We start from the raw sequence: 27,308 nt of genomic DNA, 5'->3' as shown, positions 1-27,308 counted from the left end.
GCACTGGGGAAATTCGGATGACTCCGTCTGCATATTATAGATCTGGCGGTGTTTCAGGACTGTGTGTCACAGAATTGGCAATACAATGGGTACGTTATGAACCTCAACTCTATAGCAACGCAGTTTACAGAAAAGTGAACAAAACAGGCTCTTAAAATGTGGTTTGTTTTCTTTGCACTGCGTATGACTGTTCAGGCTGCGTTCAGTTGCACAGGGACTGTTTAGTTGCTTGTAAAGATTGCAAGGTTGTATTTTTGTAGCTGGTAATAATAATGCGTAATCGAAAAACGTCGGGCACAGTTTATTTACAGTGACATCGGGGCGCACGCTACAGTTTATTCACTCCAAACAAGTTTTGTCCGATTGCATAGTGCACTAGGAATCGTTACCATTCTCGATCGCTTCAAATTGTTCTTGTACTTGACTATGATTATCCAGTGACCAGTTGGACCGTTGTCCAAAGGATAGGATACTCTTCACCGGCACCACTAAACAGTTCGTGACATGAGCTTTAACTTTTTTTATTCACCATTGGAAGGATGGTGAAATTATATTGAGAACACGAGCGTGCGGGCACTGGACCAGTACTCGGCAACCGGTATTGACATTTATTGGACACGTGGCAATGAGGATTACCATCTCACTTCTTGGAACATTTATCTTTTAAGGATAAATTTGGATTTAGATTAGATTTGGAAGAATGGACCTGATGAGCCAAAAGCCTTTTTTGCATGCCTTTCTTCTTACATTTTTATTACCTAGTGTTTTACTTTAACTTTAAGTCAGAATTCTGAATGGGGTTGTTGCCTACCCTTCCACAGCTGACAGGCCAGCAATGACAGGCCAGGGATGTATTAAAGCCAAAGTGATGAAATCACCACAATCAAATACACGTTGTCTGTGCATTAGGGCGGATTTGTACAAAGCTGGAAGCATTTCAATGGCAATGTGTCGGAATGGGGCTGGATATCTTTAACCTTCAAGAAGAAGCCCTGCTGCTGGAAAGGTGTATTAATAACTAATCATTTATTTTTACAGATCAAATTGCTGGCTGCACTGTTGGAATTTGGGGATTGTTGGGTATTACTGTTTTAGCTCTGATGGCTTCTCTTGTGATGAATGTTGTCTACTGTACAGCAAACCGTCAAAAAGGTGAGCAACCTTTCCCTTGTTCAATGTCTAGGTTTAATTTTTCATTTCCAAACAAGCATCTTAGTTTCCTCATACTCCTAAGAAATTGTTTTCTGTATTAAGTTTCAATATATACTATTGGCATAATGTTCATTCAATTTCTGAACACACTGACAGGCAGCGTCTAAGGACATATTATCCCTGCTGCAATATTCTTGTTGAGTTGTGGTTATATAAGATCTGGACTCTTTAATAGTGCTGAGCTGAGCCCAGCCACACAGCAGTACTGTACTCCTTTATGTGCACACTCCCGAGCTAAAAGAGGAAAAGTTGGATGGGCTTAAAGATTGCAGAGGACAAAAAACACACAATGAATAAGAAAGAAAAGATATAATAAAAAAGAGAAAAGCATGACAAAAGAAATTAAAACATGACGAGAAAAGGAAATAGTTAAGATCATTTTTTAAAAACTTGCCATTAATCGCTGGCACTGGTGATTTGAATAGACTTTTCAAGGTGATGAACAAACATTTCCCTTTTAAATACAGTGCTCGGGCCCACTCGTCACATTTCTTGAGATTCTCCAGTGTTTTCTTACTTGAATATAATTTCAAACTTTGACCAGAATATTAACCTTTTCTTTAGCAACTTTAAGGTGGGTTTAGGACTTCATTATATTGCAGGTCAAAAACTGAAAGTTAGTTTTCATGCTCTGAGTATAAGTGTGTATTTGAATCTGAATCTGTTATTTCAAATGTATTTAAAGCAGGTAATAGAGATAAAGCTATAGTATCAACTTGAAATATTAATGTGAATTGCAGATAATTCAGTCGCAACTCTGCCTCACTGTAACACATCCTTTTAAACAGCCATTGTAAATTTTTATTTTTTTGTGCAAAGCCATGCTTCCAATACATTACAAAATCACAGATATATTAATTTCCTATGTGTAGGGGCAGCAGCTCTACAGCAAATATAGGCAGAACTGTAATAAGTCCTGGACTGTTGTAACATGGAGACTGAACTGTGGAAATGTGTGGGCATGGAACTTTCAAAATTTAGCTTTGACCTTGATGCTTTGAGTTACAATCTCTGGAGGAAGGAAACAATATTGTCTCTTGCTGGTTGCTTCTTCATAATCTAAAATGATTAGATTACGAGTTCCAAAAGGGCAACTAGATGACAGTTAATGGAAGGGTAATGTTTGCCAAATAAACTGATACTATGCAGATCAGCATGTTCACTCCAAGTATCCTAGTGCCACATTCTTTCAAAGATCATTTGGTTGGTTTACATTGTGTGAGAAATAATTTTAAACTCTGAAAATACACTAGACTTCTTACTTGATAGATACCTTAGAAATTGAGGAATTGCAGTCTTAGCTAAAAATCTTGGTTATGAATATAATCTGCCTCAATGTTGGCTAAATCAAAGCAAAACAAGACTTGGGCTGTTAAAATGTCACCAAAGAGAAATATTTCATTTCAACCATCGCTCAGGTATGTTCCAGCAATTTGATTGATTTTAAAAATGATATTTGTTTGACTTGTAAGAATGAATTAAACTTTCTCTGATTTACAGCTCCCAGACCAATATACCGAAGTGTCAAACAATTGCACAGGTACGAAAAGCTCAATTTATTTTACAGTTTGTCTGGTTCATTTTTTACTGTCAAAATATATTTCTGAAATGATTAAATATTTGCATTGTCTGTGAGCCTGAGGAGTTGCATTTGTACAGGGCACCTATCTGAAATGTATGTTAGGTCCCTTTGATTATGCCACAAAGGCATCTCGGCATCTTACCAACACCTTCTCATGGGCAATTAGAGATAGGCAATAAGTGCTGGCCTGTCCAACGATGCCCACATCGGCATAAACAAGTAAATAATAAAAAATATAAAAAATTGGGCACTGGTCCAATGTATGCCAACCCAATTAGACTGATGATGTTTTCTCTGAAATTCAGAACACCATCATGCATGCACCAGTATTTGGCTTACACAGGATACGGTGCATTTGTGTCTGTACATTCACAATGGTGCAGAGAATTTTGAAGGAACCTGGAACACACAGTGCATGTGTGATAGTATAATCCAACTTTCATGATTTAGCGTTATTGCCTTATGTAATGTGCTTCAGGAATGCAGATTTGTACAGACAGGTTGAATATGGTGAGACCATTAGTAAACCTAAAGGCTTTATTTCAATGTACTGCATTCTCAAAAATTATTAGATACAGTGGCTACCTTAAAGTAAAACAAGTTAAAGTTTTGAATAATCCACTCATATCCCTGTCCCAAACTTACTCACAATGACCAGCAGGCAAATTACTGCAATAAAAGATAAATAATTTTACAAGAAAATTGTTCAAGTGAATCCAATACTACAAAAGAAAAATAACAAAGAAGCATAACCACTTCAAATCTGAAAGGTGGTGCATTGCATGATAATGAAACACCACCGGATGAGCAATCGAATTATGTATTTGGACAGGAACTGGTTGGACTAGATTCTAAAACATATCGTGACCGGCAGTGTTAATCTGCACAATTTCTGTACAAATTATCCCTCATAAAATGTATTTTGTCCCGTAAATCAATAATTGGGGTTTCAAAAGGTAAATATATAAAACAAAGTTACTTCACTTGTTAGTTTTAATCATAATTAAGAAATGTATTTAAAAGGTTTGCTAAATTTTACCTTTGAAGCTCAGTTGCATCAACATCGATGGCCATTACTTATAATGGAATATGCCACAAAATTAATCCACAATTAGAAAATGTTTATTTACAGTTATTTATTTATTGAAATTACTCAGTCAACATTCAAAGGTTGATTATCTTGGCTATGACTTTATTCCTATGTTCTTAGTTCAAAGCTCTATTTAATAGCAATGAATAGCAATAATGCCACTAAATACTCCTTTCAGATTTTTCTGAATGCTTCAGATATTGGATGGAGTTAATGTATAATAGAAAATTATTACAGAAATATTCTAAAAAGGTTGTCAATCACATCACTTAAACAACTTAGCACTTACTAGGGTAGAAATTTGACGGTGCCTTGTTTTGGGTGACTAATGGTGACGTGGGCAGGATGTGTCCCCGAATTAAATAATCTGGGTGAGCCTGTTGCATCTCCATGGGCACCTCACCCTTCTGCAGGAACAAATTTCAGGCCATTTGTTTCATTGGTAGCTGCTTCAGGTAAGTGCCAGCGGGGGCAGAGGGACATCGAGAAGGAGAACTATCACAGCCAGCAACAGCGCTGTGGAACCAGGAGGAATAAAATGACTAAAACTCATCTTTTGATGTTGGCAGTTCTTAAGCCACATCTACCCTGGGTGAAACTAAAGGAAGCACGCTCAGGTCCTGCCCTGCTCCTTGGGACACTATTTTCCCAAAGAGTCCTAAAATAGGTTTTAGGATCCTCATTGACATGAATGCCAGATTTAGCCAGCCATCCAGGACCTCTTAAAAAAATCGTCCAACCTGATTTTAGGCATTCTTAGGTTGCAGGACATTGGTGCACAAAATTTGGCCTTGTTGCTATCATGCTATCTTATGACCCTTTTTAATTCTGAGACATTGAAAATTAACTTTGCAAGCTGCTTTCTACTGTGTATCAGATCTTTTGTGCTATCATCTGTGCATGGATACATAGGGCTGGATTTAATGGGCCCGCCGGAGATGTCTTAGGAGGTGGGGGGCAGTCCCATAGAATTGTGATGGGAGGTTGGGGGCAGAGTTCCTGTCACACTGTGATTAAGTCAATAATCAGTTAAGGGCCTCGTCCCACTGCCGTTGGAAATAGAGAATCACCGAATCGTTACAGCACAGAAGGAGGCTATTTGGTCCATTGTGTCTGCACCGGATCGCCGAATGAGCAATTCACATCGTGCCATTCCCCTGCCTTCTGCTCGTAACCCTGCACATTCTTCCTTTTCATATAACTGTCAAATTCCCTTTTGAATGCTTCAATTGAACCTGCATCCACCACAATCTCAGGCAGTTCATTCCAGACCTTAACCACCTGCTGCGTGAAATAGCTTTTCCTCATGTCACTTTTGCTTCTTTTACCAATTATCAATTAAGCCAGCGGCAGGCGGGGGCCTCCCCCGTGGGCAATCTATGGCCCACAGAGGGCCTCCACTAGCAAACACCCCACCTGCTGTAACAACCCCCTGCCCGCACTCATCGCCTACCCTCCCCCTCCCCATCCTCCCCCACAATTGCCGGGGCCCGCCGGACTTGCCCCGGCAAACCCGCGTCACTTACCTCTGATCTGGGTCTCCAGCACTGGGCTTGCTCCCAAGCCTCCTGTAGTACTGGCAGCGGCCACCACTCCCTGTGGCGCTGCCGATACTGCTGAACTGCCAGCTTTCTGATTGGCCAACAGCTCTTGGAGGCAGGATCCCCTTCTTTAAAGGGACGTGGAGCCAGGAGCCCAGAAGGCATGACTAAATTCAGTTCATAATTAGGGTATCGGTAAGGTACGAGCATTTATTTATGCATAGAAAATCACCAAAGTAACACTTCAAAATGCACACTAATGTTAACTTCACGATTGATTACACAAATAACAAAGTCTACAATAGACTAGAGGTCATTTCAAAACCATATTTAGCCGTAGTGAGCCCATATCTGTACTCAATTTCAGTCTCCCTATTTCATAAACAAGAACATGCATTTACATAGTGCCTTTAATGTAGTGAAATGTCCCAGGGCACTTCACAGCAGTGTTATCAGACAAAAATTGACACATTGCCAATGAAAAAGGCATTAGGACAGAGAACCAAAAATTTGGTCAAAGGAGAATCTTAACAGAGGAGACATGTAGGGAGGAAATTCTAGAGCTTAGGCTCTGGTTGGTTGAAGTCATGGTGGAGCCAAAGAATTGGAGGATTCACAGGACAGGATTGGAGAAATAGAGTTCTTCAACGATTGTAGGTGTTGAGAAGGTTATAGAGATAGGGAGGAACAAGGTCATGGACAGATTTGAACACGAGAATGAGACATTTAAAATTGAGGCATTGTGCATCGAGATCCAGGGTGGACGGGACTTGGTTAGGATATGGGTAGCAGTTTTAGATGAGCTCAGATTTACAGAAGGGGGAAGACAGGGGGCCAGCATGGGGAGCATTGGAATAGTCATGTCTGGAAGTGACAATAGCATGGATAAGAATTTCAGCAATGGATGGGCTGAGGCAGAGGCGGAGATGAGCAATATTATGTAGTTGGAAGTAAGTGATCTTTATGATGAAGATGATATTGAGTTGGAAACTCAGTGCAGGGTCAGATAGGATAGCAAGGCTGCAAACTATGTGGTTCAGTATGATACAGTGGCCAGGGATGAGGATTGAAGATTGAATTGATGGCTAGAAAACAGCATTTTTGGCAGAGGCCTAACACAACGTTTTGGTCTTCCTAATGTTTAGTTGAAGGAAATTTTGATCACCCAGGGCTGGATATAGGAAAAGCAGTCTGACAGCACAGAAGCAGTGGAGGGACGAGAATGGTGGTGAGCAAAGTGTACATGTGGAACCTGACCATATCTTCTCCAAGGTGCAGCATGTAGATGGGAAATAGGAGAGGGCAAAGGATTGCCCTTTGGGGTCTCCAGAGATAACAATGAAGGGATGTGAAGAGAAGGCATTGCAGGAAATTTTCACTTGCAGGAACTAGGTTTTGGCATTCTCACTTAGCTGGAAAATGGAGGCGTTGTGCTGGAGGAGGATGGTATGGCCAACCATATTAATGTCTGCAGATAGCTCAGAAAGGATGAGGAGGGATAGTGCATCATGGTCACAGTCATAGCAGGCATAGAAGACATAATGTGACTTTTGTTAAGGCCATTTCAATGCTGTGGTATTGGCAGTAACCTGACTTGGGGTTGCAGGAAAGATAAGGATGAGTTTGGGAGATGACAACATGTTTATAGACTTTGGAGAGGAAAGGGAAATTAAAGATGGGCAGAGGGGCAAGGGTGGATTTTATTTTGAAACTGGCAGGAGAGAGGGTGATAACAGATTATAAAAGGGAGGGGTAGCATGGGACCAGGAAGAGAAGTTGGATGATTAACTGTTTGGTAGGAATTTGGGCGAGAGAGCAGGAGGTGTGTCTTATAGACAAGATGAGCTCTGAGAGAGCAAATAGGGAAACAGGGAGAAATTAAAAAAATTTGGGAGTTCAAGGCTAGCACAGGAGGAACTCTTGGGGAAAACATGACTTGGGTGGCAAGGGGAAGGTAGCTAAACAGATGGCCTCAATCTTAGTGACAAAGATTGCCATGACCTAGTCACAGTTGTTGTTGATGAAGGTGAGGGTGCGGGGAACAAAGGATTAAGCAGACGATTGGTAGTGGAGAAAAATAGCCAGGATTTATCTTTGCATTCCAAGGTGATCCTGTAGTGAGCAGTTATCAGGGCCCGATAGTGATGGATGTGCTCTAGCTAGATCTGGCTATGAGTGGTTATGCCAGTTTTGCATCATAAATGTTCAAATCTACTTCAGTCATTGGAGGAATTACAGAGAAGGGCTGCACAGTTGAGCCCAGAACTTAAAAGAATGACATATGGGGATAGACGGACTACCTGGGTCTTATCTTGTGAACAATGAAGGCTGAGAAGGGATGTGATAGGAGTCTTTAAAATGAAAATCTTGGACAAATTGAATCCAAATAAGCTGTCCAGCCTTGTACAGAATTTAAGCAACAAGGGGCCCCTTGCATAAAAATTAAAAGCAACCAAAAAAAATAGAAAATGTAAGGGGAACTTTTTTTAAACTATGTGGAACAGATTACTGGCATGGGTGGTAGAACAAGCAACCTTAATGGATTTCAAGAAGGAACTAGACAGGTTCTCGTCAACAAAGGGTTAATAGAAAAACTCAAAAGGAATACTTTGGATAGGTGGGCTAGCTGGCTCAGACATCTGCTCCTGCTCAAACAGTTAATATCTTACTGCATATTCACCTATATTCAAGATCGAGATCAATAGATTCTTTGGATACTAAAGGAATTAAGGGATATGGAGATAAAATTAAAAGCTTGGACAAATTGAATCCAAGTAAGCTTTAGAGCCTTGTACAGAATTTAAGCAACAAGGAGACCATCAGCCATGATCATATTGAATGGGAGAGCAGATTATATAGTGCACTGACTGACTGACTTCCAAGCCAATAAATACATTGAGTGCATCTTTATATATTAGAGGCTGAATCCAAGACAATCCTATCATACCAGCAAAGGGGCAGTTAAACAAAAATATTGCACTCATAGTATAATTCTTTCTTTAAAGTAATTATCTCGTTTTGTCCTTTAGTCCTGTGATTGAAGAAGTGGATGACAATCCAATTTATGGAAATCTCACCCAGAATAACACAGGTATGTTTCCTACTGCAAGTGTACAAGGTAAAATGGTTGACTGATCACATTTTAGATAACTGAAGCCTGGAAATTACAGAAATTATGTTATCAAACAAACACTCAATACATTCATACCAAAATCCTCTGCACAATTTTAACAAATCAGCAACGTTAAAAAATATTAATGAGATATTAATTGATTAAAATATGGAAAAGCAAAATTAATTTCAGTGCATTAAGAAATTTGAAACTGTAAATTGAAAAATTATTTATAAAACCCAATAAACAAGGGGGCGGGGGGATTTTCTGCACTCCCCCGCAGTAGGTTTGGAGGCGGGGAGAGCATACAATAGGGTGGGATGGTGGCGGGGAGGGGGGCCACTTCTGCCAAAATTAAGTCTGGGGCGGGAAGGCCCGTGAACTGCCTATCCTCCCTCCTGCCAACTGAGGCCCTTAACTGGGTATTTAATGCCCAATTAAGTGCCTCATCCCGCTTTTGCAGCAATTAGCCATTCAGCAGGTGGCAGGAAAATCTGTGAGCAGCTTGCTTGCCAGCTCCAGGAGGTTGGGTAGTGGAGGGCAGTGGGATCCTCGTTAAAAAGCCCTTAGTGCCTGAATGAGGAACCCAGCATCGGGAAGGTGGGGGCCTGCTGAGAGTCAACCACCTGCCCTTGCGACTGACCCCCTACACCCCACTCCCCCATGATCCCCACCCCACAAGACCCCTTCTGCCCTGACCTTCCTATGGCCTGGCTGCAGTGCTGCTCCTGGGCCTCGGGTGGCTGCTCCATCGGCAGCAGCCACTGCCTCTGTGGTGGTGCTGCTCAGCTAAAGAGCTGCAGGCCTCTGATTGGCCGGCAGCTCTCAGAGGGTGGGACTTCTGCCCGGGTCCTTGATCCCATGGAAGTCCTGCCACTGTCCAGTTAATGGCCTAATTGGCACTTGATTCGGCAGGCCTCCCACAAAAGAGGCGATGCAGGGTTTTCGGCGTCACTTTTACTGGGCGTCATGACGCCTGTCACCTGGATAAAATCCCAGTCAATGTATTTAATTACAGTAATGTTGTATTGCATGCCATGTATGATGATGATGGCAGATTCTTCTCAGGCAAAGATTATGGGAAGACATGTCTCTTGTGGTAGTTGGCATGATCATTGGTGACTGAACAGGCTAATTCTTGCTCTGTAGGCTCTTGAGCAGTTTATTTATTTATTTATTTAGAGATACAGCACTGAAACAGGCCCTTCGGCCCACCGAGTCTGCGCCGACCATCAACCACCCATTTATACTAATCCTACACTAATTCCATATTCCTACCACATCCCCACCTGTCCCTATATTTCCCTATCACCTACCTATACTAGGGGCAATTTATAATGGCCAATTTACCTATCAACCTGCAAGTCTTTGGCATGTGGGAGGAAACCGGAACACCCGGAGGAAACCCGGGTATAAGAACTCCTGGAGGGGCTCTGGTATAAGCAGATTCCTTCCGTTGTCTGCAACTTTCTTCAGAAGCCTTGCGTCTGTTTGTTTCAAACTTGTTGGTTGCTTTCCTGGTTGTCGTGTGCCAGCTGTCTTTGTACGTTTGCAAGGTGCACCTTGATCTCGTTTACTGGAGCATAGTTCACCATAAAACACTGCTTTTGGTATTCTGGAAACCTCCATACGTGACACATGTCCTGCCCAGTGAAAATGGTGCAAGGGAATGTATTCAGTGCTAATCAGATTAGGTCTGTTGTGGACTTCATTGTTTGTAGTGTAGTCCTGCCATCTGATGTTCATGATGGATCAAAGACAGCGTTGATGGAAGCGCCCTAGCATCGCATTTGTTTTCCGTACAGAACCCATGATTCTGCCCAATACATACGAACATATGAATTAGGAGCAGGAGTAGGCCATTCGGCCCTTCAAGCCTGCTCCGCCATTCAATAAGTTCATGGCTGAACTGATTACTCCACATTTCTACCTACCTCTGATAACCATTCACTCTCTTGCTTATCAAGAATCTATCTACCTCTGCCTTAAAAATATTCAAAGACTCTGCTTCCACCGCCTTTTCAGGAAGAGAATTCCAAAGAATCACAACCCTCTGAGAGAAAAAATTTCTCTTCATCTCTGTCTTATCTGGGCAACTCCTTATTTTTAAACAGTGACCCCCTAGTTCTAGATTCTCCCACAAGGGGAAACATCCTTTCAACATCCACCCTGTCAAGGCCCCTCAGGATCTTATATGTTTCAATCAAGTCACCGCTTACTCTTCTAAATTCCAGCAGATACAAGCCTGGCCTGTCCAATCTTTCCTCGTATGACTGCCCGCCTATTCGAGGTATTAGTCTGGTAAACCTTCTCTGAACTGCCTGCAACACATTTACATTCTTCCTTAAATGAGAAGACCAGTACTGTACACGGTACTCTAGATGTGGTCTCACCAATGTCCTGTATAGCTGAAGCATAATTTCCCTACTTTTGTATTCAATTCCCCTCGCAATAAACGATAACATTCTATTAGCTTTCCTTATTATGTGCAATACCTGCATAACTAACCCTTTGCGATTCATGCACTAGGATACCCAGATACCTCTGCATTTCAGAGCTCTACAATATCTCACCATTTAGATAATATGCTTCTTTGTTATTCTTCCTGCCAAAGTGAACAATTTCCCACTTTCCCACATTATATTCCATTTGCCAGGTCTTTTCTCACTCACTTAACCTATCTATATCCCTTAGTAGCCCCCTTATGTCCTCTTCACAAGTTACTTTCCTACTTATGTTTGTGGCATCAGTAAATTTAGCAACCATACCTTCGGCCTCTTCATTTATATGTCATTTATATAAAATGTAAAAAGTTGAGGCCCAGCACAGATCCCTGTGGCACACCACTCATTACATCTTGCCAACCAGAAAATATCCATTTGTACCTACTCTCTGTTTCCTGTTAGCTAGCCAACCTTCTATCCATGCCAATATGCTACACCCTACACCATGAGCTTTTATTTTCTGCAGTAACCTTTGATGTGGCACCTTATCAAATGCCTTCTGAAAATCTAAGTACAATACATCCACCAATTCCCCATTATCCACAGCACATGTAACTCCCTCAAAGAACTCCAATAAATTGGTTAAACATGATTTCCCTTTCACAAAACCATGTTAACTCTGCCTGATTACCTTGAATTTTTCTAAATGCCCTGCTATAACGTCTTTAATAATAGCTTTTAACATTTTCCCTAAGACAGATGTTAAGCTAACTGGCCTGTAATTTCCTGCTTTCTGTCTCCCTCCCTTTTTGAATAAAGGAGTTACATTGGCAATTTTCCAATCTAACGGAACCTTCCCCGAATCTAGGGAATTTGGGAAAATTAAAACTAACGCATCAATTATCTCACTAGCCACTCTTTTAACACCCTAGGATGAAGTCCATCAGGACCCGGGGACTTGTCAGCCCGCAGAGGGTGGTGATGACAACTGCTCTGTATACTTGAATTTTGGTGGAGATGCGTAGTGAATGGTTTCGGCAAGCACTTCAAGAGGTGGCTAGAGGAGCTGTTTGCCTTGGACAGTTGATTGCCTCTGTCCTCCTTGGCAGTAGCATCACTTGAGATAATGCTACCTGGATTGGTACACTGTTCTACTGCATTGATGTTGCTGCCGTCAATGCTGATCTGTGGTGGATTGTAATTTCCTTGGGGCCATGGTTGATACAGCACTTGTTTTCTTTAGGCTAAAAGTGAGGCCAAAGGCATTTGCTGCATCAGAGAAACAGTTTACAGTGAGCTGTATTGCCTCCTCCATGGTATGTCAGAAGGGTGCAATCATCAGCAAATAAAGCTCTATGATAAGCTCTTCTGTGGATTTGATATGTGCCAGTAGTCATCGCAGGTTGAAGAGATGGCCATCTGATTGGAAGCGGATGTAAATGCCCACTGTTAGGACTGCCTTTGCCTCTTGAAGCATGATCCTGAAGGAAATAGAGAAAAGGGTCGGTGCCAGAACATGCCCAGGATTAACACCGCTGGAGATAGGGAAACTGTCGAGAGAGCTCCATTCTGCTTGACCTGACCTTTCTGTCCTTTGTGCAGTTGACAGAGAATGATGAGGAACCTTGGAGGGCACCCCAGTCTAAATAGCTTTTTTTAAAGTCTGTCTTGGCTGATTGTATCGAATGCCTTGGTGAGAGGCACAAAAGTAGCATACAGGCCCATGTTTTGTTCTCTACACTTCCCCTGGATCTGTCTCAGCACAAAAATCATGTTTATAGTTCCCTTTTTCTAATATTTGTCAGTTCCGATGAAGGGTCACTGACCCGAAACGTTAACTCTGCTTCTCTTTCCACAGATGCTGCCAGCCCTGCTGAGTGATTCCAGCATTTCTTGTTTTTATTTCAGATTTCCAGCACCCGCAGTATTTTGCTTTTATTCATAGTTCCCTTATTGGGTCTGAATCTGCACTGTCTTTCAGGGAGGCTTTCTTCAGCTACTTTGGGAACAAGTCTATTTAGAAGCACCGTGGCCAAGATTTTGCCTGCAATGGAGAATAAGACGTTACCTCCGTAGTTTGAAAAGTCAGACTACTCTGCTTCGTTTTTATAGAGGGAGAAACTCACTGCATCTCAAAGTTCCTGAGGCAAGGTCCCTTTCTCCCAGCATGATGTAAACAGATCTGTCAGCCTATTAAGGATCACGTGTCCTGCATGTTTATAGACCTCAGCTGGAATCCCATCTATTCCGAGGGCTTTGTGTGATTTTAATTGTGCTATTGCAGTCTTAATCTCTTCATGGGTTGGTGGTTCATGCAGCTCAGACTTCACTTCCCTCTGGGAGATTTTGCAATGGAAATCTCCTGCACCAAATCGGCTGTCAAAGTGTTCTGACCATTGGTACAAGATGGACTTGTCGTACTCACCAGAAGTCCAGCAATGAAAATGCAGAACCATAGAATCATAGAAAGTTTAAGGCACAGAAAGAGGCCACTTCGCCCATCTGTCTGTGCAAGCTGAAAATTGAACCACCTATTCTAATCCCACCTTCCAGCATTTGGTCTGTAACCCTGCAGCTTACGACACTTGAGTTCCAGACCATCACCACCCTCTGGGTGAAAAAGCTTTTCCTCATCTCCCCTCTAATTTTTCTACCAATCACTTTAAATCTATGCCCCCTCGTCATTGACCTTTCTGCTAAGGTGAATAGACCCTTCACCTCCACTCTATCCAGGTCCCTCAAAATTTTGTACATTTCAATCAGATAGCCCCTCAGTCTTCTCTGTTCCAAGGAGAACAACCCCAGCCTATCCAGTCTTTCCTTATGGTTGCATATTTCCAGTCCTGGCAACATCCGCATAAATCTCCTCTGTACCTTCCCTAGTGCAATTACATCCTTTCTGTAATGAGGTGACCAGAACTGCACACAGTACTCAAGTTGTGGCCTAACCAATGAGTTATACAGTTCCAGCATAACCTCCCTGCTCTTGTATTCTATACCTCGGCTAATAAAGGAAAGGATTCCATGTGCCTTCTTAACCACCTTATCGACCTGTCCTGCTACCTTCAGGGATCTGTGGACATGTACTCCAACGTCCCTTACTTCCTCTACACTTCTCAGTATTTTCCCATTAATCGTGTATTTCTTGGCCTTGTTTGACCTCCCCAAAAGCATCACCTCACACTTCTCCAGGTTGAATTCTATTTTCCACTTTTCTGCCCATCTGACCAGACCATCAATATCTTCCTGCAGCCCACAGCTATCCTCCTCGCTATCTACCATATGGCCAATCTTTGTGTAGCGCACAAACTTCTTGATCATGTCCCCTACGTTTATGTCTAGATCATTAATATACACCACAAAAAACAGGGAACCTAGTACTGAACCCTGCGGAATGCCACTGGAAACAGCTCTCCAGTTGCTAAAACACCTGTCAACAATTACCCTTTGTTTCCTGCCACTGAACCAATTTTGTATCCACCTTGCTGCATTTCCCAGAATCTCATGGGATTTTATTTTTTTCAACCAGTCTGCCATGTGGGACCTTGTCAAAAGCCTTGCTAAAATCCATGTAGACCACATCAACTGCACTCCCCTCATCTATCTTCCTTGTTACTTCTTCAAAAAATTCAATCAAGTTGGCCAAACAAGATCTTCCCTTAACAAATCCATGCTGACTATCCTTGATTAACCTGTGCCTTTCTAAGTGACAGTTTTCCTGTCTCTCAGAATAGATTCCAATAATTTGCCCACTACTGAGGTTAGACTGTAGTTATTCAGTCTATCCCTCGCTTCCTTTTTAAACAGACGTACAATGTTAGCAATTCTCCAATCCTCCGGTACCACACCTGTATCCAGTGAGGACTGGAAAATGATGGTCAGACCAGCTGCTATTTCCTCTCTTGCTTCTTTTAACAGCCTAGGATACATTTCATTTGGCCCTGATGATTTATCAACTTTCAAGGATGTTAATCCCATTAATACTTCCTCTCTCCCTATGTTTGTCACATCCAATACTTCACACTCTTCCTCCTTAACTACAATATCTGCAGTGTCCCCCTCTTTTGTGAAGGCAGACGCAAAGTATTCATTAAGAACCATACCAGTATCTTCTGCTCCTACACATAGGTTACCTTTTTGGTCTTTTATGGGCCCCACTCTTTCCTTAGTTATCCTCTTACTCTTAATGTATTGATAAAACATCTTTGGGTTCACCTTGATCTTGCTTGTCAATATACTTTCATGCCCTCTCTTTGCTTTCCTAATTTCCTTTTTGATTTCACTCTTCCACTTTCTATACTCCTCTCAGCTTTCTGTAGTATTGAGATCTCGGTGTCGGACGTAAGCTTTCCTTTTCTTATCTTAACCTATAGGTTCCTTGATATCCATGGGGCTCTCGATTTGGCCGCCTCACCCTTTTTCTTTGTGGGAACATATTTACTCTGAACCCCTTGAATCTCCCCTTTGAATGCCTCCTACTGTTCTGACACTGATTTACCTTCAAGTAGCTGTTCCCAGTCCACTTTCGCTAAGTCACTCCTCAGTTTAGTAAAATTGGCCTTGCCCGAATTGAGAACTGTAACTCCTGTTCTATCTCTGTCCTTTTACATAATTATGATCACTACCACCAAAATGCTGTCCCACTGCCGCTCCTTCCACCTGCCCATCTTCATTTCCTAAAACTAAGTCTAAAACTGCACCCTCTCTTATTGGACTTGCTACATGCTGGGCAAAAAAGTTCTCCTGAATGCATCTCAAGAATTCTGCTCCCTCAATACCTTTCACACAAAAATTATCCCAGTTAATATTGGGGTAATTAAAATCCCTTACTATTACTGCCCTATTTTTCTTGCACTTCTCAGAGATTTGCCTACACATCTGCTCCCTCTATCTCCCTCTGACTGTTTGGGGGTCTATAGTACACTCCCAGCAGTGTAATTGCCCCTTTTTGTTCCTTAGCTCAATCCATATGGCCTCATTTGATGAACCTTCCAACATATCATCCCTCCTCACAGCTGCAATAGTTTCTTTAACCAAAATTGCCACTCCACCTCCTTTCTTATCCCTCTCCTTATCGTGTCTGAAAACCCTATAACTAGGAACATTGAGCTTCCATTCCTGTCCCTGCTTAAGCCATGTTTCTGTAATAGCTATGATATCATACTGCCACGTGTCTGTCTGTGCGCTCAGCTCATCTGCTTTATTTGCTATACTCCTTGCATTGAAATAGATACCCTTCAGCACTGCCAAACATTTTTTAAATTTTCTAACCCTTGTTTCCTCTGTCTTCCAGACTCATCCATTAATTTTCCACCTTCCATTTTAAGTTCTGATTTTGTCCCAGCTGAGTCTACCCTAGCTCCCCATCCCCCTGCCAAACTAGTTTAAACCCTCTCCAACAGCACTAGCAAAACATCCCGCAAGGAACTCAGTCTGTTCAGGTGCAACCCATCGGCCTGTACAGGTCCCATCTCCCCCAGAGCCGGTCCCAATGTCTACGGAATCTGAAGCCCTCCCTTCTGCACCATCTTTCCAGCCACACATTCATCTGTGTTATCCTTCTATTTCTATACACACTTGCACGTGGCATTGGGAGTAATCTGGAGATTACTACTTTTGGGGCCCTGCTTGCTAATTTCTTACCTAGCTCCCTAAATTCTGACTGCAAGACCACATCCCTCTTTCTGCCTATGTCGTTGGTTCTGATGTGAACCATGACTGCTGGTTGTTTGCCCTCCCCCTTCAGGATGCTCTGTAGCCGCTCAGTGTCATCCTTGACACGGGCACCAGGGAGGCAACACAACATCCTAGATTCACGTCTGCGGCCACAGAAACACCTGTCTGTTCCCCTGACTATTGAATCACCTATCACTATGGCTCTTCCAGTCTTCCCTGTACCCCTCTGTGCAACTGAGCCACCCGTGCTGCCATGGCCTTGGTTATGGCTGCACTCCTCCGGTGAAGCATCACTTTCCTCAGTATTCAGAACTGAATATCTGTTGGAGAGTGAGATCCACTCAGGGGTCTCCTGCAGTACCTGTCTGATTCTTTTTGACTGTCTGGTGGCCACCCATTCCCTCTCTTCCTGCATATATTAAGCTATGGGGTGACCACATCTATAAACATGCTATCCGCGTATCTCTCATCCTCATGAATGCACCAGAGTATCGCCAGCTGCCGCTCAAGTTCCAAAACCTCGAGCTCAAGCTGCTTCAATTGATGACACTTCCTGCACAAATGGTTCTCCAGGATACGGGAAGCATCTTGGAGCTTCCACATAGCATAGGAGGTGCACTCTCGAGGTTGAAGCATCCCTGCCATTTCTTTATTTATTATTTTACCCTTTGCTACTGCTAAAAAAAGTTACTAATACTACAACAGCTTAGAATTATCAATAAAATCTTACTAGTACTGATAAATCCTACTAAAGATCAATACAGCTCACTAGTTAAAATAAATCTTACTAAAAAAAAACAGCTACTCACTTGTTCCTTATTAAGCTATTTACACACACATCCTAACAGTAGTGTATTAACCCAGCTATTTAGAGTTATTTCCTAACAGCGGTTACTCACCAACCAATCACCTTGCAGCTTTCCTGTGATGTCACTGTTCACTTTCTTTTCAAACTCCTGCGCGCCTGGACCCCTCTCCGCTGCTCTCCCAGAAGTTAAGTGCTCTAGGCCCCGATCCTCAGGCTGTATTTATTGGCTCCCCACTCCGTGTTCTTCCCGCAAGCCTGCTCCTCTCCTGAAAGGTAAGTGCTCGAGGCTGCGATCCTTGGGCTCTATTTATCCGCTTCCTGCTCTGTGTTCTTCCCACAGGTCCGCTGCTCTCCCAGAAGGTAACCAAACTGAAGAGTTACAAAAAAAATTGACTTTTCCTTTAAAAAGTGGACAATGTGCTGCAAAATAGCTGCCAAAGGTCAGTTGACTTGGTCTGTATATTCAAACTGTCTCACTGTCTGTTAAGGACAAAAGCATACATTCCAGACTAGGAGGTGACCATCAAGAGACATACCTGAATTGAATGGGTTCTTCTGGAACAAAGAAGGTGAGAAGAATCCCCATTGTAGTCCATTGTGTGGTCATAACAGGGAGGGAGCCATACATCTCTGAACAGAAGTTACTGTGAGAGATTTGTAACTTAAAATGTAGCTCTCTGGAGAGAGGGGAGAGACATATCACAAGAACATCACAGAAATGCAATCCAGCCAGTGGCTGTGGGAAGTCCGTCAAAAAACAAAAAAGGAGCCCTGCTGCGAATTCTAACTTGGAGCAGCAGGGAACTGAAAGTGACCTCCAGTCTGAAGCCTGAACCACCAGAAAACTACAAACACCCAGGCTTCAAAAAAAAACATCTCTGAGAAGATACAACAGGTTTACCGTGAACCCTGAACACCCACGTCACTTCAAACCACTTATCCTTTTCCTCTCTATCTAATCACGTCTTTGCATCTGTGTGTGCATGTATGCAGTTGTGACCATTTCAGGAATGAATATTGTTCAATTTATCGTTAATCTTCTGTTATAAACTTACAAATAAAACACAAGGGTTAAAACCCGAGTAACAAAAACACTTGCTGTGGTCGGTTGGGAAGTGAACAGTCGGAACAAGTCATGCCATCACCCACCTGCTCGTAACAGACCCTGAGCTAGGCTGTGCCATCTGAAGATTTTAGTGGTGCCTGCACCAGTGGGAAGATCCATATATGGATCTCATAGCTTCGTAAAAGGATCTCATATCTCCCATATCTGCATACATTTGTATTCTCTCAGTGAGCACTGACTACCAATTATTTTGAATTGTTTAAACTCTGGTTTGCAGAGTGCTGCATGCTTCTCTATATGCAACTTTTGTAGCCTGGTCATCAGGGCATGCAGGTAATCTATTGAGGCAGAAGTCTTTCTGGTGAAGAAGCTCTGGATTTCCATATCATTTTCATCAAACTAATTTTGGTTTCTTCTGGTACAGAAGCCAACAACTTCTGCATTTGTTTCTGGTAGGACTTATTTCAACTGTTCCCACTGCTCTGCTGAGTTAATATCATTGCCTGGCGTTGGGTCAGAAGGGCACAAGAATCAGCAAATAAAGCTCCATGATAAGCTCTTCTGTGGTTTTGATATGTGCCAGTAGTCATCGCTGGTTGAAGAGATGGCTGTCTGATCGGAAGCGGATGTAAATACCCACTGTCAAGACTGCCTTTGCCTCTTGAAGCATGATCCTGAAGAAAATAGAGAAAAGGGTCTTCAAGCCAGCACTGGAAAAGTGCTTTTATATCTGGTAGATAGTCTTAGACTTGTGGTTTCCTCATGTGTGGGCCATTCCTTTGGTTGATGGTTTGATTCTGAAGGCAACGTTAGACCAACCGCAGGCTGGCTCGAGCTAACAGTTGGCACTTGGCATAACCCTGGGGTGTAGTATATCCTGTACATCACGCTGGCACACCAGAATATAATCCAAAAAGGTGCCAGTGCTTTGAGTGTGGATGCCTCCAGGTGGTTTAAAATCTGGCTTTCTACTGGAATAGAGAATTAGCAATGTTAAGTTCATGCTCCATGCATAATTCCAGCAGAAGTCGACCATTGTCATTAGTTACCAATACCATGTCTGCCCAAGACACCTTGTCAATGCTCTTGGTTATGCCCAACTCTTGCATTGAAATCTCCAACTATGATGAGCTTATCCTTGGAGCCACACTTCAGTAGAAGATTGTGCAAATCATGGCAGAAGCCTTCTTTGATTACTATATCGGCTTGTCGGGTAGGAGCATATATGCTGTTAATGGTGGTGAACTGATTGTCCTGGATTGGTAGTCATAGGGATATGAATCCATCAGATTCACAGTGGTGCAGTGGTTAGCACCGCAGCCTCACAGCTCACGCAACCCGGGTTCAATTCTGGGTACTGCCTGTGTGGAGTTTGCAAGTTCTCCCTGTGTCTGCGTGGGTTTCCTCCGGGTGCTCCGGTTTCCTCCCACAGCCAAAAGACTTGCAGGTTGATAGGTAAATTGGCCATAATAAATTGCCCCTAGTACAGGTAGGTGGTAGGGGAATATAGGGACAGGTGAGGATGTGGTAGGAATATGGGATTAGTGTAGGATTAGTATAAATGGGTGGTTGATGGTCGGCACAGACTCGGTGGGCCGAAGGGCCTGTTTCAGTGCTGTATCTCTAAATCTAAATCTAAATAAAAAGCTGATGGAGAGGTTCTGAAGCCAGCTGGCAATGGAGTTCTTAACCATAAATCCAACACAGTAGAGGCGTCATTCATCTTGACCTTTCCCTGACTAGAAAAGTGTAAACCTGCTCCATGCTCTGTCAATGATCCCTGCTCTGTGAAAAAAACTTCACTGAGCGCTGCGATGTCAATGTCCAGTCGGGTGAGCTCTCTGGCTACAAGTGCAGAATGTCTTCCAGGGTGTCTGTGGTCATCTGATTCTGACATTGTGCAAACATTCCAGCACACAATTTTCAAGATGTTTTGTCTCTTTTTGTTTTTGTTACTTATTTCTTTTGCACTGCTGTAAGAGATGTCCTTTGGCGACAGTAAGCCAACCAGGTGAGACAAGCAATGTCTGGACCAGCTTTTCTAGGCTGTCTCTATTGGGACCAAGCAGTGCTATCCAAAGAAAAGACTGCTTGGTCACTCAGGGTGCTGCTGGATAATGACGTTATCTCAGGTTAACAGTCAAACGACACATACTTCTGAGCCACCTACATGCAGGATTGAAACTGCAGTTGCCTCGCCCCCATCGCTGCAGGACTTTTCTTCCCACCTGTCCTCAGTCTGCTTAAAGTGGAAATCAGCTTATGCAGATTAATCCCACTCTTTAGACTAAGTATTTTCCACAGTGGCTCAGCAGGCCGAAACGGCTGCAGCAACTGCAAAGCTGTAGGTGTTATGTCAGAGTGACCTTCCCCTAGCCTTTAGCTCGAGATCCTACCCTCAGGGCAAAGGGGTTATTTGTTCATAGCTGGGTTTCCAGCCATCGGTTCTTTTATGCTCGAGCCAACGCCCTTGAAGTGTGAAAAGTTGCCTTGTTGTATTGCCTTTATAGCTATTGAACCCATCAGGTCTCCTCCACCTGGTCCGCTGAAGCAGTCTGAGTGCTGACCACTAGCTGCTAGCTGACGGAGTAAAGCGCAGGCCTCGCTGAGTTTGGAGGGAGGCAGGGGTTGCCCAGTGACACAGACTGCTCACAGCTATAGGTGCAGTCTTTCCTCCTCCTCCTGTGCTGCTATCTTGCAGTATCTGGTCATGTCCAAAAACCCCAAAAATTCAGCATTGAAAGCTGATAAACCACCACCGTCAATAAACTCTCGGCATCAGCGCTAAATCCCCACCTCAGCTCTAAATCTCCTCAATAAAACCCCCACCTCAGCAGTAAGCCCCCTCAATAACTAACCTTTTGAATAAAGCCCCGCCTCAGCAATAAACCCCTTCAATAAAACTCTCCCTTCAATAAAACACCACCTCAGCAATAGACCCCCATCTGCAAACCATTTGAATGAATTTTTCGAGGAGGTGACTAGGTGGGTAGCTGAGGGTAAAGCAGTTGATGTAGTCTACATGGACTTCAGTAAGGCTTTTGATAAGGTCTCGCATGGGAGATTGGTCAAGAAGAGCCCCTGGGATCCAGGGCAATTTGGCAAATTGGATCCAAAATTGGGTTATTGGCGGGAGGCAGAGGGTGATGGTCGAGGGTTGTTTTTGCTATTTGAAGCCTGTGACCAGTGGTGTACCACAGGGATCGGTGCTGGGACCCTTGCTGTTTGTAGTGTACATTAATGATTTAGACGTGAATATGGGAGATATATCAGTAAGTTCACAGATGACACGAAAATTGGTGGTGGCGTAAATAGTGAGAAGGATAGCCGTAGATTCGAGGATGATATAGATGGGCTGGTAAGATGGCAGAGCAGTGGCAAATGGAATTTAATCCTGAGAAGTGTAAGGTGATGTATTTTGGGAGGACTAACAAGGCAAGGGAATATACAATAGATGGTAGGACCTTAAGAAGTACAGAGGGTCAGAGGGACCTTGGTGTACTTGTCCATAGATCACTGAAAGCAGCAGCACAGGTAGATAAGGTGGTTAGGAAGGCATATGGGATACTTGCCTTTATTAGCCGAGGCATAGAATATAAGAGCAGGTAGCACCGCAGCCTCACAGCTCCAGCGACCCGGGTTCAATTCTGGGTCCTGCCTGTGTGGAGTTTGCAAGTTCTCCCTGTGTCTGCGTGGGTTTCCTCCGGGTGCTCCGGTTTCCTCCCACATGCCAAAGACTTGCAGGTTGATAGGTAAATTGGCCTTTATAAAAAAATTGTCCCTAGTATAGGTAGGTGGATGGAAAATATAGGGACAGGTGGGGATGTGGTAAGAGGTGGGGATGTGGTAGGAATATGGAATTAGTGTAGGATTAGTATAAATGGGTGGTTGATGGTCGGCACAGACTCGGTGGGCTGAAGGGCCTGTTTCAGTGCTGTATCTCTAAATATAAAAAAATAAATAAAGGTTATGATGGAGCTGTATAAAACGCTAGTTAGAACTGTGTACAGTTCTGGTCACCGCACTATAGGAAGGATGTGATTGCACTAGAGAGGGTGCAGAGGATGTTGCCTGGGCTGGAGCATTTCAGCTATGAAGAGAGACTGGATAGGCTGGGGTTGTTTTCTTTAGAACAGAGAAGGCTGATTGAGGTATACCAAATTATGAGGGGCATAGATAGGGTAGATAGGAAGAAACTTCTTCCCTTAGTGGAGGTGTCAATAACCGGGGGCATAGATTTAAGGTAAGGGGCAGGAGGTTTAGATGTGATTTGAGGAAAAATCTTTTCACCCAGAGGGTGGTTGGAATCTGGAACACACTGCCTGAAGGGATGGTAGAGGCAGGAACCCTCACAACATTTCAGAAGTATTTAGATGAGCACTTGAAACGCCATAGCATACAAGGCTACAGGCCAAGTGCTGGAAAATGGGATTAGAATAGGTAGGTGCTTGATGGCTGGCACAGACACAATAGGCCAAAGGGCCTGTTTCTGTGCTATATAACTCTATGACTATTCTAGAAGATGTGTTCTTTACCCTCTCCTAAACCATTATTTCATGTCCTTCCTAAAGTGAGGTGCCCAGAATTGAGTACAATACTGAAAGAAAGCAGTACTTTGTGAGCATTATTTTGGATACTGTGCATTTTGATAGAAATTAACATTCCTACCATGTGAAAAAGATGCAGATTTTCCAGTACCATTCTCTGTTCCAATAAAATCCCATGATACAAATCTGCACAAGTTGGCAGCTACAATAAATGTTATTGTAATAAATTACAAAGTCAAAAGTCAAATGGAAAAGCTTGAGAACGAAACATAAAATGGAAAGACTGTATCTTGTATCAATAAAAAAAAGAGATCTTTGTCAATATTTTTTGGCTGCAGAAAATAATTAACATGTCAATATTGTAATGTACTTTTTTGTTTTTAAAGTTGAAGGCGAGAGCTGTTATGAAGCCATGACACCAACTAATAGATCTGGAGATGAAACCAAGGTATTTCTATTAAGAGGATAACCCATCAGCAGTTCACATCTCAATTTATCAAATGCTTCTTTTGCTAGAAGGACTTTCTAAAAGTTAATTCAGTATTCATATTCCCACTTCATTGCAAGATGTTACTTATATTTTTTGAGATCTGTCACTGGCAGCGTAACTTTAAATATAATAGCTGTATTATAATATTGGGTTTGCCACATTCAAGTGCTGAAACCATTATATTGATTGAATTGACTGAAATCAGGCTGTTAAAGTATAAAGTTTATTTTTTTAAAAAAACAACTTATTGAGCAACAAAATAGGTCAGAAATTATGATGGTGTGGTTATTCGTGAAAACCATAGCAGCCAGCTAAATCTGTAATGGACATTGTTAATAATTTAGTCTTAAAATAGCAATTTTATTACATATATACTTTTAAACCGTGGTTTCCTATAGCAACTTCCAATTATTGCTGTTGACCAGTGGCAATATGGCACATTTTCTCTGGAATCCCCTACACTTTTTTTTTGTGGGGGGTGGGGGTGTGGGGGATGCATCGTGGTAAATGTGGCACAGTGGTAATGTCACTGAACTAGTAATCCAGAGGCCCAGGATAATGCCCTGGGGACTTGGGTTCAACTCCCACCATGGCAGCTGGTGGAATTTAAATTAAATTAATTAATAAATTCAATTAATTAATAAAAATCTAGAATTGAAAGCTAGTCTTAGTAATGGTGTCATGCAACTATCAATTGTTGTTAAAAACCCATCTGGTTCATGAATATCCTTTAGGGAAGGAAATCTGCCATCCTTACCTGATCTGGCCTACATGTGATTCCAGACACACAACAATGTGACTGCCTCTGAAGTGGCCTCACAAGCCACTTCGTTCAAGGGCAATTATGGATGGGCAACAAATGCTGGCCTTGCCAGTGACACCCATATCCCATGAAAGAATAAATTATAAATTATTTACACATATGTAAAGACACTCTATACATGTCTTATTTTGTACAAGCTGATAAACTTATGAACTGCTATCCACTGACTTGATAATATAGTAGAAGGCTCTACCAATGGGCATAGTATCACCTAAAATCTTGCAAATGTACTTTAAACTTAAAATAATTTCCATATTCTAATAGGCTGCTGTTTGTTCACAGGTGGTGATTGAAAATCAAATGTGTTATGCATCTCTAGATCTTTCAGTGGAACGAAAAAAACGATGCAGAAAGATGGAAAAACAAAAGACTAATAATGATATACCAGAGGATGATAATTTGCCACTTAACTCACACACACTGACCTCGAGACCTAGCATTTATCTGAACAGCGAACAGCTTACTTTTAATGAAGGTAGCAGAGAAGAAACTGTTCTCGATGACCCGGTTATACTTTATGGCATGATAAATATATCTCAAAGCAAAACGTCAATAAATGATACAACAGCATTTGACAATACAAAGTGACCTTTAGTTTATGCTGCTCTTAATGCTAGTAAGATTTAACACGAAGGAATGCAGCATCCAGGGAAATGTGCAGAAGGAGCAAGTTCATTGTGAAAAAAGTTTGCAACGAATGTCGGTTTGTGCACCATTTACATGGAAAAATTGGGAGAACAAACTACTTTAGTTCAGAATTTCCATCACATTTCGAAACAATTCTGGTAAGAAATTTCATATTGTTGTTCATGAACAGTGAACAGCACTGAGAAGTAAACATGCCAATCAATAACCTATTTTTCCATTCTTCACGATTCAGTACTTTAAAATTTTTAATCAATGGCGTCCTAACCAGTTAGAATTTTCAAGTTCATTCACATGTCAGACATCTGCATTTTGTCACTCATTGAAGACAACCATGGTAGAAATGCGTCACCTCTGCCGATATCCATTTGAATGGAACATTTCAGATAGGAAAAGCAGGATGGTAGATATGGAGATATGCTTGAACTGGGAATTGAAGCATGGGATCTTGATTTATTAAATATGTCCAATTGTTTGAATGTTTTAAGTCAAGATAGTTTAACAATTTGAGTCACCTGCCAGAGCTGTACTGTTTAGCAATGCCATTCATTTGAAAACAACCTAAGTATAAAAAGTTCAGTAAGCCATTTAAAAAAAAACAAATTAGGTGTGATTCTGGGCTTAATGCACGATTATAATAAAAGCAAAATACTGCAGATGCTGGAAATCTGAAATAAAAACAAGAAATGCTAGAAACACTCAGCAGGTCTGGCAGCATCTGTGGAGAGAGAAGTAGAGTTAACATTTCAGGTCAGTGACCCTTCATCAGGACCCTTCATCTTAATGCACTATTGACTGGCTTCCCAAGTGTCTACTCTCCATAAACTTGAGGTCAACCAAAATTCTGCTGTCCATGTCCTAATTCGCACCAAATTCCTACACTGGCTCATGGTTGAGCAATGCCCCAACTTTAAAATCTTTGATCTCAAATCTGTCCAAAGCCTCTCTCCTCCCTCTCACTATAATTGCCTCCAGACACATGAGCCTCCAAGGTATCGGTGCTCCTCTAATTCTGACCTCTTAAGCACCCCCACTTTTAATTCCTTCAACATTGGTGGCCCTGCCTTCAGCTGCCAGGGCCCTGAGATCTGGAAATTCCTCTCTAAACCTCTCTCCATCTCTATTTCTTAAAAGCTACCTCTGAACAAACTTTTGGTCATCTGCCCTAGTATCCTATGTGACTCGGTGTCATATTTTGTTCTATAATGCCAAGGATGTGCTATATAAATACAAGTTGTTGTTGACATGCTAATTTTACCTTAAAATGTAGCATTTATATAACAACATTTCCCCTCTCTTAGCACTTTTACCAGTGCTGTTACAAACCAGGAAAAAAAAGTCCTACAATTGATTAATGTAGACTGTAGTAACTGCAAGACACCAATAAATGTCAGATTAGAATCTGGTATTTAAAGCTTTATACACAGAAAGATGCATGTTTAAACAGACAGCTATATATGTGCAAAAGTTCGAAGGAAAGTCATTGTGTGGTCACTCACCTCAAATTGCATTTGAAAATACAGTTGGCTGAAAACTGGGAGAAAATGCTTTTTGGGGTAGAAACTCTGCTTCTTCACTCACCAGCCTATGATTTCCCTTTCATTTAAGTGAGAGAGCATAAAGTCACAGGCTGGAGCATGCAGAAGTGAAATCTCTATTCCTTTTTTTAAAAAATAGTCATCAACATGATGCAAAATTGAAAATAGAACTTTTTAAGCCAAATTCTGATGTGAAAACTTCAGCCATTGCCTGACTAATGAGTAAGCAGAATCATAGATCTGTGGAATGTCAGCACTTAACCCACAGACATGCGGTGAAGGTTGTGATCAATGTGTATTGCAATCCTATAACTTGCTTTGCCTTTAATTGAACCGGAACCATCTCCATTATCCTTTAACGGGCAATATGCTATTTGTAGATTTGCTAACAAAATGGTAATGATTATATTCTCATACATTGACTATGTATTCTGAAATAAAAGTAACACCCACAATTTATTATATAATATATTAATTTAAGTGAAGTATTGCATTTTGATATGTACTTCCTGAGCTGCAAATAGTTTGCCAAACTGATGTCAATTCAAGATAAATAAAGAGATACTGTTGGGAGATTTTTAATGAATCTACTGAAGATCTTTACATAACTAGTGAATTTATTTAAAAAAATGAAAATAATCAGCCATACTCCCATAAACATATTTTCAATGTAAGGCTTGCTATTTTGAAACATTTACATAGCTACTTATTTTTTAAAGACAAATACTTTATAT

At 41.9% G+C, this 27,308-nt stretch overlaps 1 protein-coding gene across 1 annotated transcript; it reads left to right on the top strand.

Moving 5' to 3' along the window:
* Positions 1-27,020, top strand: LOC137374574 (T-cell receptor-associated transmembrane adapter 1-like). The gene is made up of 6 exons (XM_068040872.1): positions 1-89; positions 1,039-1,152; positions 2,713-2,752; positions 8,455-8,516; positions 23,465-23,526; positions 24,674-27,020. The coding sequence occupies exons 1-6, from the start codon at positions 86-88 to the stop codon at positions 24,977-24,979; spliced, it is 588 nt and encodes a 195-aa protein (XP_067896973.1). The 5' UTR covers positions 1-85; the 3' UTR covers positions 24,980-27,020.
* Positions 27,021-27,308: the final 288 nt, after the last annotated feature.

Source organism: Heterodontus francisci, chromosome 10 (assembly GCF_036365525.1).
Source record: "Heterodontus francisci isolate sHetFra1 chromosome 10, sHetFra1.hap1, whole genome shotgun sequence".
Lineage (NCBI taxonomy): Eukaryota > Metazoa > Chordata > Chondrichthyes > Heterodontiformes > Heterodontidae > Heterodontus > Heterodontus francisci.
The sequence above is the reverse complement of the archived record's forward strand: the minus strand, read 5'-3'. Positions and strand labels throughout refer to the sequence as shown.